The sequence below is a fragment of the Orbicella faveolata genome, unplaced genomic scaffold (assembly GCF_042242905.1).
Source record: "Orbicella faveolata isolate gen_17 unplaced genomic scaffold, um_ofav_v1 contig_12, whole genome shotgun sequence".
Classification (NCBI taxonomy): domain Eukaryota; kingdom Metazoa; phylum Cnidaria; class Anthozoa; order Scleractinia; family Merulinidae; genus Orbicella; species Orbicella faveolata.
Window position 1 is genome coordinate 22,156,274 of NW_028301539.1, and position 16,227 is coordinate 22,172,500.

The 16,227-nt window shown below is 39.0% G+C and overlaps 2 protein-coding genes across 2 annotated transcripts; one reads left to right on the top strand and one right to left on the bottom strand.

The window, feature by feature from the left end:
* Positions 1-759: 759 nt before the first annotated feature.
* On the top strand, positions 760-10,286 carry LOC110059932 (uncharacterized). Its single transcript, XM_089282865.1, has 11 exons — positions 760-884; positions 3,860-4,020; positions 4,631-4,685; positions 4,951-5,043; positions 5,269-5,339; positions 5,680-5,723; positions 6,398-6,469; positions 6,773-6,803; positions 7,300-7,412; positions 9,314-9,494; positions 9,768-10,286. Exons 1-11 carry the CDS (start codon positions 855-857, stop codon positions 9,883-9,885), a joined length of 969 nt encoding a protein of 322 aa, XP_089138991.1. The 5' UTR covers positions 760-854; the 3' UTR covers positions 9,886-10,286.
* Positions 10,287-10,957: 671 nt separating this feature from the next.
* On the bottom strand, positions 10,958-15,816 carry LOC149117196 (uncharacterized). Its single transcript, XM_089282856.1, has one exon. The coding sequence runs from the start codon at positions 15,788-15,790 to the stop codon at positions 11,909-11,911; it is 3,882 nt and encodes a 1,293-aa protein (XP_089138982.1). The 5' UTR covers positions 15,791-15,816; the 3' UTR covers positions 10,958-11,908.
* Positions 15,817-16,227: the final 411 nt, after the last annotated feature.

Below are 16,227 nucleotides of genomic sequence, written 5' to 3' on the forward strand. Positions count from 1 at the left end.
ACGAAGCGTTTATCAATTAAGGGATTGCTTAGGGAAAACATATCTTGTTTAAGGTTCTTAACCAATCGTAACATATTTTATGGCATCAGTTTGAGTCATGAGCAAACACACGAGTTTGTGTTAGTGTCGATCGGCAAGAAAGTTCTGCAAAGCGCGTTATGTGTGTGGGTCTATTCTTGCAGTGATACGATTAACAGCACTCAAGTACTCTCGAGTGTTTGGCAACAGTAAATTTTAAAAAAGGCGCTTCTGTTAATAAGGTTTGCCCATGTCTAGAAACCTGTCATTGTGCATTTTTCTTAGTGTAATGCCTACCTAAGAGAATAGGATATTTGAATTGAGTGCAACATACCTAGAATTCATTATTTCCACACAAACGATGACTCCTGTGGAATTCAGCGAGGAAGAAATGGCGACATTTCGTAAAAAACACGCCTTCAAAACAGCGTGTTTTCGAATAAATAATTACCCTGTCCTTCAAACAAACTGATATGACGAGGAAGAAGACAAAATTTTGTTTATCGTGGTCAAATAAAACGTTAAAAATATCCGGCCGATTGCAAAATATTACCATTTTACTTACTGAGAGAACGATTATGCCATGTTCAAATTTGATTTTGCCGCTCAGCGCTCTTTTTTACCGAATGTGACGTCACTTTTTGTTGGATGATCAAACACAAAAAAAGTGCCAGGCGTCGAAACGTGTTCTCCCCCCCCTACCCATCTTGGCCTCACCCCAAACAGTTGAAATTTTCAAGGTGTTAGAATTAGTGTGGTTTACATGAAGTAGCTATCGTTAATGGCGGTAAACACACATGTACATGTAGGCAATATCAAGTTGGACAAGATCGAGAATGCCACCGAAAAAGAGCAAAGAAACTCAGGTACGGAGTTGGTATACAATGCAATACACGAATCATTAGCTTTTACAGTTGATCTGCGTATTGATCGAGCTTCAAATCTGAACTGGCAAATGGAAAGTGTACATGTAGCATTGAACGAGACGTGGGATCGATGTCAAATGCGCTGATTCGCTTGATTATGAAGTTCCCGGGATTGTATAGGTTTCCCTGCAGTTCGTCGTTTTTCAAGGCTAAAATATAGCTCGTTTTGAAAGCATTTGGCCGCGTTTATCATCACTGCTTTCCATCATCAGTCTTAACTCGTGCTACGAGGCCACAAACTTGTGGCATAACTGAGGCTGAAAAATATCGCTCATGACTACAGGCACTTAAATATCTTTAGTTAGACTTGTTAGTGATTTGGTGTGGTGACCTGTCTGTTTCTTCACTGTTGTATGGGTAAAAAAGTTCGTTGTATGATACACACATGACGCCAACATACATTTATTCAGTGAGGGTAAGAAAGTGCCTCATGTAGTTGAGGGGATGTCTAATATTTTGTTCATCACAGCAATTTCTACAGATCATTCATTTATTTTACATTTAATGGCAGGGTCAAAAGAAATTCAATACATTTCAGCATATAATTAAGCTTATTGAAGTTAGAAAGCTCGAATATACAAACAGAAGTAATAAATTAGAAAAAAAGGAAAAAGAAAAAAAAAAGTTACCATACTTAAGAGAATAACTGTCTCCTTGTGAATCCTGGCTAGGATTTTTCAAGTGATGGATATAGATGTACAGTAGATGTAGAGCTAATGATAAAAACATTTAAATTAATGAAGGTGTGATAGACAGTAATGGAAAAAAAAAAAAAAAAACTAGTAATAAAATTAGGTATTGGAGGTCCACAAAAGAGCGTAGGACTCCTCACTGCACTAAAGAAAACTGCACTAAAGAAAAATCATGAGTTACTAACTTCACTCATACACAAATTGCTCTTACAGTGCGGGACATCACGACGAAGGTACTAAGTCAGTTGCTGAAGGCAGAACAAAATTTGCTCATCATCTTGGTAACTTTTCCAATATTTGGCAATGTCCGCCAGACCTTTTCAATTGGCGTATTAATGCGTAATTGATTATAACACACATTCTTTGAATTCATCAATAGCTCCAGTGTACTTATATTAGTAATTTTTATCAAAACCAGGCATTCAATTATTTTTTAGGTTTCAATCAATGAAAATGCATCTTAAACTTCAAACAGATGTATTACAAAATAAATGTAGACCCAAGCTTACTGTTTTTGTATCATTCAATAATAACAAAACATATTTTAAGATTAAATGCCAATGTGATAAAATTTCATACATATATTTGACTGTTAGAATGAAAAATACATTTAAATAATTTTTTTTTGGTGCCACAAACCCAGGCACTCCAGCAACTGTTATTACGACTTACCTCTAACATGCACTCTAACCAGAAATAACAATGGACAATGCAGCGTAAATTTGTGGAGGCATTGCACCATGCTAAACTGCTGTGTCATTTGCAGGGCATTTAGAAAATGCTGAGCCCTGAGATTTGCTTGATTTCTTCATGTAACCATCCCTTTTGGTTTCACTCCTGTCCCTGCCTGGTGGACACACAATGGTCTATTGGTCAGTCTGCTGAACTCTAGATTGTGCGGTCCAGCTTCAGGGCGTGCCTGGGGTTGTTATGTTGTGTTCTTAGGGCAAGATATTTTTACAATCATTGTGTCTCTCCACCCAAGTGTGTAAATGGGTATCAGAGAATTTAATGCTGGGGGGGAGGGTGGGGGGTGACTCTATGATGGACTAGCATCCAATCCAGGGGAGACTAGAAATACTCCAAGTTTCTTACTGTTACAGAAGTTGGAAGAGACTTTACCTGTCTCTGGTTGTCTGTCAGTAGTTTCATTACTGTGTAGATACTTTAGCAGGTTCAGCCAGAGATTTGATAACTGCTTGTCTGAGCTATAAGCAACTATATAGGTATATGTACCTTGTCCTGAGGTGCTGTCAAATGCTTACAGCTTAAATCTCTCGGACAGTTGAGCACTTTTCTAAAAGTAATGATCACTCCCCAAAATAGAGCCACCCTCAAAAAGTAAGTAAGGTAAGGTTTGTATACGAGCCAAGTGGCCCATCAGGCTGGTGCTCATCGCAGTTCAGCATAAAATGACTACGAGTGTTTCTACTTCCCTCCGGATGGGATCCTAGTCCATCGCAGGGTTACCCCCAACATTAAATTTGCCAGCACCCATTTATACACCTGGGTGGAGAGGGCAATGTGATAGTAAAGTGTCTTCCCCAAAAACACAACAAATGTCCCCGGCCAGGGCTCGCACCCAAACCACTTGATCCAGAGGCAAGTGCACTAACCTTGGGGCCACTCCAACTCCACCCTCTTAAAGCAGTCGTGAAAGAATTTTAGGGTTGTCAACAAAGCAGAAACTAGCAACTCTCAAAAAGAATTATCATTGTCTTGTCTTGAGAAACCATGAAAAATGATCCAATGTTAATTTATTGGAAATGACCTTTAGTACAAAGGCAATATGATGATGCCACTGATGTCAATTTAACAGAATGTCCCTCCATAAATTGAAAGTAATAATTCTTTATTTTGTTATGATGAATTGCACCACATCTTGTATACATTTCGGCCATTCAAAAGTTGCGACCCTCTGAGAGGATGCTCAATAGAAAAGAGCTGCTAATTTGGAAAGTAAAGTACTGTAATGGATTGTTACTTTCAGAACTTAACCTTTTCTCTTTGGTACACATACCTAAAAAGACTCTCCCCCATTGCTGGAAAATTGTCTTTGGAATTTGGAATTGAATTTGGAATTTGTAAATGGTTTTCATGAATACGATAACCATGATTCTCTACAGGCACGTCTCATGGAGGGAATATTTGCCCATTGAAGTCCTGTGTTTTTTTTTTTTTTATCTATCTGTGTTCTGATTGATCCTGAAATTTATTTTACAGGGCACTAAGGGAAAAGGGAAACGTCCTGCCAAAACAAGTAAAGCTGAAGACAAAGAACCCAAGTCAAAAAAGGCAAAGAAGGAGAGCAATGATTCTGAAGACTCTATTGAAACTGGGGAGGGAGAGGAAGAAATAGACTTTGCATGTACTGCAACAGACAAGTGAGTGGGGAATGTAAAAGATTATATGTTTAACTGCAAAGCTTAAGCAACATTGCTTCTATAGAGATTTTAGTATTTGCCACTGCCTCCATTAAGTGGACACTTCAGAGAAGAACACCAAATGTCCTTGGTATGAGGTTCATTGTACAGGTTGTACAGAACATGCACACCGTATTTTCATTTGTTGGAATAATACAATCCTGTATATATAGATTTTGTTATCAGGGACTTGAACAATGGTAAATGTCAGAATAAGGATGCACTGCACATAAACTGTTAACTGTCATAAGAATTTGAAGTACTCTGCTTGTTTCTATTATTACATGTACATAGATATCAGTTAATGTTCAGTAAAAACAATGTGTTTCATTCACAAATTTTGTTCCAGTACCCTGTTGTTTCTTGTACAGTTTTGTTTTTGTTCCAGAATACATACACAGAAGTTTAAATATGTTATTTAATATAATTATTAATAATTCATTCTACATTGTAGCTGTTACGTATGAAATAAAATAATGTGAATTGGGTCAGTGGGCTCCTGAGTGAAAAGTCAGAGTTTTTTCTCCTCAATCTTGATATGAAGTTTTGCCCATTTTTTTTGTATCTCCAGGAAGTGGAATTTCAAAATTTCGAGCTGGAATGTAAATGGCATTAGGGCTTGGATGGTGAGTTAGTAGTAAGCTCCACATTTTGACATTTGCTGTGATCTTTTACTGAACAGATGCACTGCAACATGGAATCTATTTGTTTTATATTAATAATGTATAAACAAACAGGACCAAAAATGTTAAAGATGTCATCTATACGTCTGTCCTCCAATTGATCATACATGTAAGTAAAAACCAATCAAAATACAAGAAAATTTGGACCTAGTTTATTAAAAGTAATGTTACACAAGGGCTAATATTTTGCCCAATATATGTTTTTCAGAAAAATGGCTCCACCTTGGCATACGTGAAAAGAGAAGATCCAGATGTGTTCTGTATACAAGAGACAAAATGTCAAGAGGAAACTCTTCCTAAGGTCCTCAGCTGTAAACAATGCTTTACACTCAGTCTTAGATATTACATGTATATGTTAATTATGTTGAGTGTTTATACATATAGTGGTCAATGCACTTAGCTACATCTAGCTAGTTGTTAGATGTGCCACTTATTGACTTAAGATCCGCACAAATACGTGTATTTCATGTAAAAAAAAAATTGTCCACGATGTGAAAATGTCCACGATTTTGTTCATAATTTTCAGGAAGTAAAATTTTCTGGATATCACACTTACTGGGCACATGCTGAGAATAAAGCCGGCTACAGCGGTGTTGGGTGAGTTTCTAATTGTCTGATTAGTTTACATTCATGCACAATTCAGAAATACTGTATTTCCAACAGCAGGTCTCTGACTTGACCCTCAAATGATAAACATTTTATTGGCAAAGTCTTTTCAGAAAGATTGCAGACAGGTTTTTGTGCTGGCCAACCATCCATGCACTAATGCACATTCAAAGACTCAGTCAGAAGAAAAATGTTATATCATTGTGATCAATGCAGCTACAGTTTTTAAGTAATTTATATGCACGTGTTATACAGTTTATATGCACATTCCATGTGCCAGACAGTCTCCGTGAAGTTTAAATACATTATACCTAATATCTTTCTTTTTCAGACTTTGCAGTAAGACAAAGCCTATAAAAGTAACATATGGCATAGGTAAGAATATAAAATAATGCACAAGTCATTGTTATACAATCATGCAATTCAGTCTACATGTATGCCAGGGCTTGCTGATGTTTGTTACATACATGTACATGGCTTTAAGTTGTCAATCAACCAGTTTCTAAGCTGTTACATATAAATGTACTTTAGTTAACAGGGCTGTCATTAAGTTTTGATTGACCTGTTGCCTTGATCTTCACACCTGTAACACATTTGTTACTTTATGAGTGAATTGTATCAACCACAGCCAAGTTCACCCGTAACAACAAAGGTCCATCAAGCATACTCAGCTGTACCAGGTGCTACGGGTTATGACCCTTGACAGCCCTGATTAAGTACCCTCACTGAGACTGCATTCAAGTGAAGAGACTCATGCCAAAGACTGATAGAAGCTTGTTCTGATCACTCTAGATAGAAGTAATTGAAAAGGAGTATTGATAGTCCTCCTGGGCGTTGTTACAATAATTTTTATCACAATAAAACATTATTTTTTTCAGCACTCTTTATGGTTTTTTTACCCAGTTACTGTTCATCTCAAGCTTAATACATGTGCTTCCAGCCATTTGTAACTTCCGAATGAGATGTCCTTTAAGTTTGATTTTACCTATTTATCAAGTTTGACATAATACTTTTGGGTGTTTGATGTACATTGTATGATATCTTTGCAGGTATTTCAGAGCATGACAATGAAGGACGAGTAATAACAGCTGAATTTGATGACTTCTATTTAGTAACAGCCTGTAAGTGCCAAGGGCTTAAAGCAATTTGGATTGATACACCACGGCTCTCAACAACACAAGGAATTTTCTGCATAGCTATTAGCAAGTATCTGATCTACACTTAGAGGGAGTTAGGGGGAGAGATAGAAAAGGACTTCTGTCAATGATTCTTGGGAGCTATGAAAAAGCTAGAAGAAACCTCCGATGAACTCTAAAGAAGATATCCACATTCAGTAATTGATGTTTAAAAGTACATTTTATTTCATTATTTTAGGCCGCTTAGAAACTTTTTGGCAACTAAATGTCTACACTGTTTGTTTTTAGATGTTCCTAATTCAGGACGTGGACTTCCCAGGTAACCCTGACTACAAGATTTTTATTTTAATTGTTGATGTTATTGTTGTTGTTGTTATGTCTGTTTTTAGTATAAATGATTTAATCACGAGACATTGTTAAGCCCAGTTTTTACAACATTTGATGCTGGTGTTGAGGTGACAATATACAGCTGCAATCCCAAAATATAACTCGTACAGGGAGGGAGAGGGGGAAACTGGAAGCCCTTTGAATGTCTGCCATGCAGGCTACTTTTGTTCCATGTTCAAGATATGAATTCCCACTACTGATTTTGACATATTTCTTTTAGTTCTAGTTCTGCGAATTTGTTGGTTTATCGTCATAATGTAACCTCAGTATTACTGGTAAATGTGTTCAGGGCTCTCCGTACGCATTGCTGGCCTATGATACTTGTTTCCTAAGTTTGGCAAATATTAGTTGCTTTGGTTTGCTCTAGTTAAAGTTTCTAAACATAGTATTTTCTATCTTTATTATTATTCTTTTTTTTTAAACTAAAGGCTTGGCTATCGACAGGGATGGGACAAAGACTTTACAGAATACCTGAAGACCCTTGACAAAAAGAAACCAGTTATTCTGTGCGGTGACCTTAATGTAGCTCACAAAGAAATAGGTATGTAGACAAAGTTACCCTTTTGGAAAGAGAAACTACGTTGCCCGTTTATGTACGAACGCGTGACTGTTAAGACTGTCACCTGACTGTCACGTGACATTTCCAAAAAGCAATGATATATAGATTTAGGCCAGCCTAAAAGCGTAGCTCCTGGGCCGGGTTGTTCAAAGCCCGATTAAGCTAACCCAGAAAAAGGTAGAATTTTGATTTGAGTTTTGTAACTTGGCGGTGAGGTTTTCTGTATATTGTTTGGCCTTCTGTTTTGAGTTTTAATAATCATTCTATACACAAAACAAAACAGCAAAAAACATTTGTATAAAAGAAAAAGTTATAATTTGGTTAACTTTTAATCCTGGGTTAGCGTTAACCGGCTTCCAAGCAATCCTGCCCTGTTTCCAACAAGTTAACCTAATATGAGCCCGCGATCAAATCGATAACCAGCACTTGGTCAGCGGTCAACTTCAAAAAAACACGTGACCTCGAGGAGCTGGAAACTTGATATGTTCACGTGATACTGGTCAGCGGTAAACCAAGGCTGCATGTCTCTGTCAACCTATTATTTGGAGTATGGCCGCCATGTTGGGCAACTCCGTCGCCGTCGTCACCGTCGTCGCCGTCGTGCGTACGCACTCACGAGCAATACCGCTAGCCATGATAATCATGAGAAAATCAACTCATGGCTTCTTTTTCTTTCCTATATGAGTATGGGGCTCCGCTTGAAAGCGGAGAAAGACCAATAGTGAACAAATTAACCTTATAATAATACACATGAAAAAATTACTCGATTCTGATTGGCTAAGAGCAGTGCAGTTCAAGTGTAACACCAGTGCAAAAAGTGTAACATCAGTGCAAAAAGTGTAACACCAGTGCAAATTACACATCGAAATTCTGGATTATGATTGACTAAAAGACAATAGGAAATTTTCTAAGAAAATGATATCACGTAAAATGATGACGAAAATTTTGTGCTGAAACTTTGAAAAAAGTTTTCTAAAATGAGAAAAAATGGTTTCAAGAAAGATCTTCCGGCACTTCCTCCCACGCGAATTTTTTCATGTTTATATTATTAACAAGTAATCATACGAAACCGTATGATTACCTATACTAACAACTACTTTTAATTATCAGTAGATTGTTGGTTGCTTAGGGAAATATCAGCGTCGTCGTTTCCAAGTAACGCCATTTAATAGGACAAAGAGAAATGATGTCACTTCCCACAATTTGCTCTGACGGAGAGCTGACGATCGTAACGTCAATCCCACAAACTCGCTTCAGCGGTTAACGTACTTTTATCAACTTCAAATTGATGAATAGCTACTTGCAGGTGTTTGACTGGCTCGCTGACGCAGTTAACAGATTTTTTAAAAATGAAAAAAGGGCTTGCTATACACAACCAGTTTACATCATGCTGAAAATTCCATGGAAAAAGCTTTTTTTACGTCGGTCAGCAACGGTTGCGGTACATTTTGGCAAGGTGAGATTGCAATCGCAGGCTGTAATTACGAAAAAGTGCAGTCGAGACCGAGCCGGAAATTACAGATTTCCTGGTCTTCAACAGGATCAGATTTGGTCATGTGTTTGGTTAATATTGCTATCCGACATCCTCGACACCGAAAAACATGCCCCTGAACATATTAGGGGTTAGCGTGTCGATTATTCCGATGGAAGTAACAGTGGACATGGAGCAAGGGATGATTTCGCTGTCATTTCACCCAACAGATGATATCAATGATGTGCATTTCCCCACGCTTCCAAATACCGATTTGTAGAAAATTGCTTTCTTCCACCAGAGACTGAGATAAATCAAGTAGTGACAAACAAACTAAACAAACAAGCAAAAAATTCAAACGAAAGGAAATCTCAAAACGATTTCATGACATGTCCATAAAATTTCTTCTCAGATCTTGCGAACCCTAAGACAAACACGAAAACGGCTGGCTTTACCAAAGAAGAGCGACAAGGGTTCACAGAGCTGCTTGAAGAGGGCTTCGTGGATTCATTTCGTCATTTTTATCCCAAGAAAGAGAGGCAGTATTCGTTTTGGTCGTACATGGGCAACGCTCGTGCTAAAAACGTTGGCTGGTATGTTCAATTTTTTTTGTTTGTAATAGCTTTTTGTATGTTTTATTGTAGAACATTTTATTTGGAAGTTATAACAAAATTACTAAAAACTTAGAAATCGGAATGGTAACTTGACAACAACGAAAGAACGTTTCAAGCTCAATGACTTTCACACAAAACTTCCACAGTTCTATCTAAGGCTGACAAATCCCACCCGATAATGATTTCTCTTTGTCACTTCCGGCAAGAAGTCCTGTTTAAACTTATGACATCTGTGGTTTTCGCTCGTTCCAGGCGCCTTGACTACTTTGTGGTGTCCGAGAGACTGGTACCTAAGATGTGCGATAGCCTGATACGTCAGCGTGCTAAAGGGAGCGACCACTGTCCGGTTGTATTACTGCTGGCTCTTTAGACAGCATTAAACGATTGTACTGCAAGCCAACGTTCTCAATAACATTAGGCATGTTCTCTTGTTGTTTACTAGTCCAGTTGTAAAAGAAAAAGAAAAGGTTCAGAAGCTGCCATCGGACTTATTCATGGATTTTAGGATATTTGATATGAAAACCCAGAGGAATGTTGAGTAATTGTTTGTTAACGTAGACCCCACAGTTATTGTTGTTCAATTTTCAAAGTATGACTGAAGCAGTTTATTATTTACTTACTTTGAATAGGCTCACCAATATCGATCAATCGAAAGTCTAAAGGGTAATGTTAGTAAAGCTGTTCACGATGGTCACGAATTTTATCAATAACCAAGTACGTTTGCAATAGGGGACTAAAACTATATACAATAAAAAGACATGTTGTGCGCAAGTTGTAAAGGAATTAATGGTGTAAACTTAAGTTGTAAAGTTCAACTTTACCACAAATTAACTGTCCGCTTTAGTCGTCGATCACTTGGGTACAAGGATTACTCACAAGAGGGGATTACAGGGTTCTTAAAGAGTTCTTTAAAGTGCTCTTGAAAGTGATGAAAAAGTCAGGACTCTTGTGTGACCTAAATCGCTCTTGAAAGTGATGAAAAAGTCAGAAATCTTGTGTGACCAATTCTCCAGTATGGGAGAGTGAAGTATGTAAATAGAGATAATATAGAACATGCTCCAGGAAGGTCGCTGAGGTCGTCGTTAGAAACCCGTTGGGTCCTTTTCCTTTCTTTTTGGCTCATTATTACCTGTGGCTTTGGTTGTTCAAAGGGTGGGTAAAGTTATCCATCGGACCAGTCATTATCCGGTGGATAGGCTAATACGACAAAGTACGCTGCGCACGGATATTGATTTATCCGTTGGATTGAATGATCATTCCTTGAGCAACCATGCACTGTGTTTTCAACTTTAAGGCTGGTTCTCACTAGCGAACAAGCGTAAGCATCAGCAACATACGCAGACTCAGTAAACTAAAAGTGCTGTTCAGTAGCGCCTTTTGTTTGGAACTGAATTATCAAAACTAAAGGCGCCAATTATCAACATCTTACTGTTTCTGCGTATGTCAGCTTATGCTGATGCGCAAGTGTAAACAAGCTTTTATTTTGCGCTCAACTGACCTTTAAACTCTACATGCGATACAAATTAATTCCAAGTTCGGGCTTGTGCTGTTCCCAGAAATGTAAAAGCTGTTCTCATTCGCTTAAAGCCGGTCAGTATATGACTTTTCACCAGATTGGATAACTACGTAGTTCTGTAGCAAAAGCCCCATTGCCTAAAGAGGTCAGCGGGAAGATTCTGAAAACTCTCTATACGCCCCTCTTATGTAAATTACTCATTTCTCATAAGGGTACTCAACGAATTACCATTCCTCAGCGTATTCCACTCGTGAAAAGTTTCCACAAGCAAAATGTTTTCATCCAGTACTCACAATTCAATGAGGCATGGGGTTACGATTATTAACATTAGGGTGGTTGTTACGCAAATATGAATTCATGACTTCTACAAACATTAAAATCAATGATAATCAACCCAGACTTTTGCACTCACATTTATGTAATTACGTAGCATTTACATCCCCTATTACTAAGTAACATGTGGGAAAAAGGCAGTTTTGTAACATGTTTTGAGTTTGATCGTAATCTAACTATGATGTGTAGTTACTCCGGGAGTTACTGTTTTCACGGTTCTCTGCCCTCTTGAAGCAAACTCCCGGCTTAAAGATGAACTACGAGTAGGTGTCCAGTTCCTCAGCTTAAACGATTTTGTTAGAAATCAATGTGAAGACGAAGCAGCGTTTGCAATTACACGAAAACCCTTCTCAATGACCGTGCGGGATAACCAATTTCCTCTTGTTACATTGTACTACGATTGGGTTTCATGTGTATACAGTTTGTTACTACATACTTTGTAGTATAGCTTGATAGATCACGCGTTTTCTGCACAGATTGAAAATGGAATTGGAAACGCAATTGGTATTTGAAATCAGATACCACATGAAAGCGATAAGACAGCTTAGCTAACTGGGGTCAGTAGCGGTCTCGTCTCGTCATGCTGCTTGCTATAACAAAAACGAAAGCAAATCCAGAAAAGGTTTGACAAAAAACGGCAAACAACAACAGTTATCCGGCAGAGCTGGGATAAAACAACGGTGACTATAAGAAGCCCTAACGCCCCAGGTACTAGACAGAGAATGACGACTTCCACTCCTTGACAGACCTTCCACCAGGTGCTGAAATGATCGTCAAATGGAACAGCCAACGACAGAAAAGATGCAAAAAACACATTTAACAACCCCAGGACAACAATAAACAGCAAAGAAATGGTTTCTACTGTATTGGCAATAGCATCACGAAATGGCTGAGTCAAGGCGTGGTGAAGGAGAAACAGAACGCCGAAAAGAGTCATGATGAGAAGACGCAGTAATGGGTCGCTGACAAAAGCCTTCAGCATAATGAAAATCAAACGGCGGCCGATCATAACACTTTCCCAGCTCAAAGACAGTATTTTGCCATCTTCAGGCCTTTTGAAGGACGCGTATAGGACCATCTCCACATAGTTTCTCGCGCTTTGGTGTGGAGACGGGTCTTCAACGACTGGATTTCTCCTTTTCCCAAACAAAGAGAGAAATGACCAGTAGATAAATGATGGCAATGGAAGAGCGCAGGCCAAGAGGAACTTTCCTACGGAAAGAGTCCCACCGTGCAATTTATAAGAACCCCAGAGGAGCACGAACACAAACGGTATCACAAATATGCAGACAAATGCAATCAAAAGGTATTGCCACCACTGAAAACAAACAACGTTACCGTCGTAAAATAAACGCCTGTCTGTGCTAATGGGAACGCAGCGTAGCAGGGTAAAGCTAACGGAGGCCAGAGTTGTGTACCCTAGCAACAAGGTTTGCAAGATACCGCCAACATAGGGGCCAATGGAAGGGGCTCCTCCACCTCGAAACCTTTGAATTCCCCAATGCAAAACATAAAAGATGCAGATCACGAGCATTGTGCAGAAAACGTGAGATGCAGAAAAGAACTGCTTAGTTACCACCGTGAGGCCAGAATAGGGACAACTTATTCCATTAGATAAGAATCTGAAGTTGAATAACCCGACCATTGGTTCAATAAGATTAGCTTTAATGAGAGATTGTGACGAGTTGGAGATGAGAAAAAGATTTGCTGCTTGATAAAAGAAGAAGAGAATCTTCAGATAACCTCTGTCAAAGTTATTTTGTTGGTCCGTTGTTTCGTTTTCTTTGAACCACAGGATATGATGCTTGATCCAGGGGACAATAGGAGGCTTTAATGTGAAATACAGTGCCATGAGGGACACATAAATTAAAGCCACAGGCCAGAACCAATAATCTTTGCACTGTTGTGATGGTCTGCAGTTTGTAGAGTAAAGTGTCTCCGTGTAGCCCTCTTTACAGCGTCCACACAATTCACCAGAACGGTTGTTTTGACAGCCATTGAATTTTGGAAAGTTAACTATGTCGGGTGGATCGCAGTAACCCACCGGACACATTATAAACCGTAGCTTTGGTGGATTCGACTGCTCTTCAAAACCCCAAAAATTACTTTTGGCAAGTATATTTTGAGAGCAGTTTGCTCCAAACGGGCATGGGAGACACTGAAATTCTGGTACTACCTGGGAACCAAGCGAACGGCCACGTAGCAGACTGTAGGAATTTCCAGTGCACGCTGAACAGCTAAACTTTAGAGTCACGACTTCGATTTTGCAAGGTTTGTTGTCCAGCGTAGTAATTACTTTATCAGTGACATTGAGGATCTCGATTTCACTTCCAAAGGGACAATAAAACTTTGTCAAATTTGCAATTCCAAAATCTACGAGTCTACCATTGGCTACAGCCATCAGAGGATTTCCACTACCGTAGGGCTCAGCGTCCATTGTCGTGTTGTATATTTTTACTGCTCCGGAACTTTCTGTATGAATGAAAGACGTCTTGGAGTAGTTCATCGTTAGAAGCTGCAACTCGTTGATGGTTTGACGAAAAAGGCTGTTTTGTATTGTAAGACTTGCAGATCCATCCATCGTGTATATATGAGCACTTTGTGATGTTGCAAAGTTGTCAACAAAATAACAGTTCCGAAATGATGTTTTCCCATTGGTTAAATGGACAGCACCACCAAATCCTGCACCATTTCTCTGAAAAGTTGTATCTTCAATAATGACGTAACTTTTGTAATCCCAAGAAGGGTATTTTTCGTCAACATGATTCTCATTGTTAGGCGCACATCCTGGATCTTTTTTAATATCTGGCGGCAATGAAAGCAATATGGTTCCTCCTGAGTTTTGAAACGACAAGTTATCCAAGAAGCGAGACGTTTTGACAATGAAAGTTATGTTTCCTTCTTCGTAGTATAGATATATAGCACCCCCTGATTGTCCTGATGAACAGCTGTGGAAAGTTGTGTTGATTATTGAAATGTATCTAGAAAATTGGCCAGTAATTCCAGAAATAAATAATGCTCCCCCAAGTTCCGAAACTGACATCATCCCCCAAGCGATATTGCCGTGGAAAAGAGAATCCTCAATTTCAAGTAAGTTTATTTCTTGTACGGACAACGCTCCACCCATTGCTTCAGCTCGGTTCCTCAGTAATTGCGACTGGAGTATTTTTACGCCAAAAATACCAGGGATCGAAAGAGCCCCTCCGTTCGTCGCGCCATTTGATTCCATGATCACGTTTTGAAGGATAACAATACATTTGTATACATCTAGCACGACGCACATTGCCCCGCCATCGTGTTTTGCACTGTTGTTTGAAAATGTGGAGTTTTCTACTGTGATCTGACTTAGAATTCCTCCCCCGTCTCCACTGCTTATTGGTGGAGGAAACATACTGAGGGCTCCACCAGAATGAGCTGCATAATTGGAAATAAAAGTGTTGTTTGTGATATTAAGCACGACGTCAGTCACGCAAAAGATGCTCAGCGATCCACCATAATGACCTGAACTACAGCTCTTAAAATGCGAATGTTTAACGACCAAGATCAAATCGATGTCTGATGTGTTACGATCAGACAATGAAGGTGATTTGCTTTTATCTGACAATGAAACCACATTTAATGCTCCTCCGTGGCCTGATGAGGTGCAGCTGGTAAACGTAGAGTGGCATAGCTGCACTGAAGCCTTAAGAGCCTTGATCTGCAGTGCACCGCCATGAAGGAAACTGTAAGCGTCAGTGAAAACACACTTAGAAACATTTAGCTGAAGATGGTATTTACTCTGGCTTTTAGAGTGTATCTCCTCTTTGCCATAAGTTGCGTATTCAGCGTTGCTGGAGTCAGAACCAAACGCGTCAATATAAGCCGATCCCCCATCCCCATGAATAGCTTTGTTGCTTTTAAAGATATTTCCTTGAAAACTGCACATGACTTTTGCACATTCAACATTGAATACACCACCTTGAGAAGCAGTTGTGTTAGCAAACGATGAATTAGACACTTCCACTTGACAAAGATTAGATCCTCTAATGGATACAACACCGCCATTCCCTTCGACGTTGTGGCCACGAAAACTAGAGTTATATATCTGCAACGAGATAATTGATGTGCTGACATTTAACAATCGTGCATTTTGGCCCGTGAAGCTACTAGCATTGATAAGAATATTGACAAGGGCGCTGCGAACGATGACTTCACTGAGACTGTAACCCATCAGACCATCTCGGCTTGCTAATAGACTGTTGTTATTGAACGTCACTCCTTGGAGGTGGATGGTTTGGTTACCGTCCTTTAGCTCTACGAAAACAAGGCCCTTTGTAACGAACTTGTTACGAGAAAAAGTTACATTCTCCAGGGTGACAGCACTGTTTACAGACTGATTTTTGTAAGGATATCCAGTGAACGACAAACAGTTCCCATTATATGGCATTATATTGCCTTCAAAAGAAGAATGCTTTATCTATTCCAACTTTTCACACGCAAGGTTGCAGTAAAGCTTTTCGACTTTTCCTCACTGGGGTAGTGTTGAAGATTGCAACCTGTATTAAAGGGAAGCGTGCGCTAAATGCTGTACTTCTGTAACCCGATGGGAAGACAAAACTATTATGAGCTGTTTACGTAATGATCGAGGGTGTCAGCAAAGAAAACTTTGATCAGTAATCAAAATATACTACTGATATTGCTTTCTTTTTCTCCGTGATTCTATTGAGTCACAGAAACTCGTGAAACTCGGAAAAAGAAAACAACTATGCAACTATTCTCTTCAACCCTTCAATGCCTTTAGTCGTGTTTGTATAACCCGATGGAAACACGGGTTTTCCATATTCTAATAACCATGTTTTTTTTTTAAATTAGGCAGATCAACTT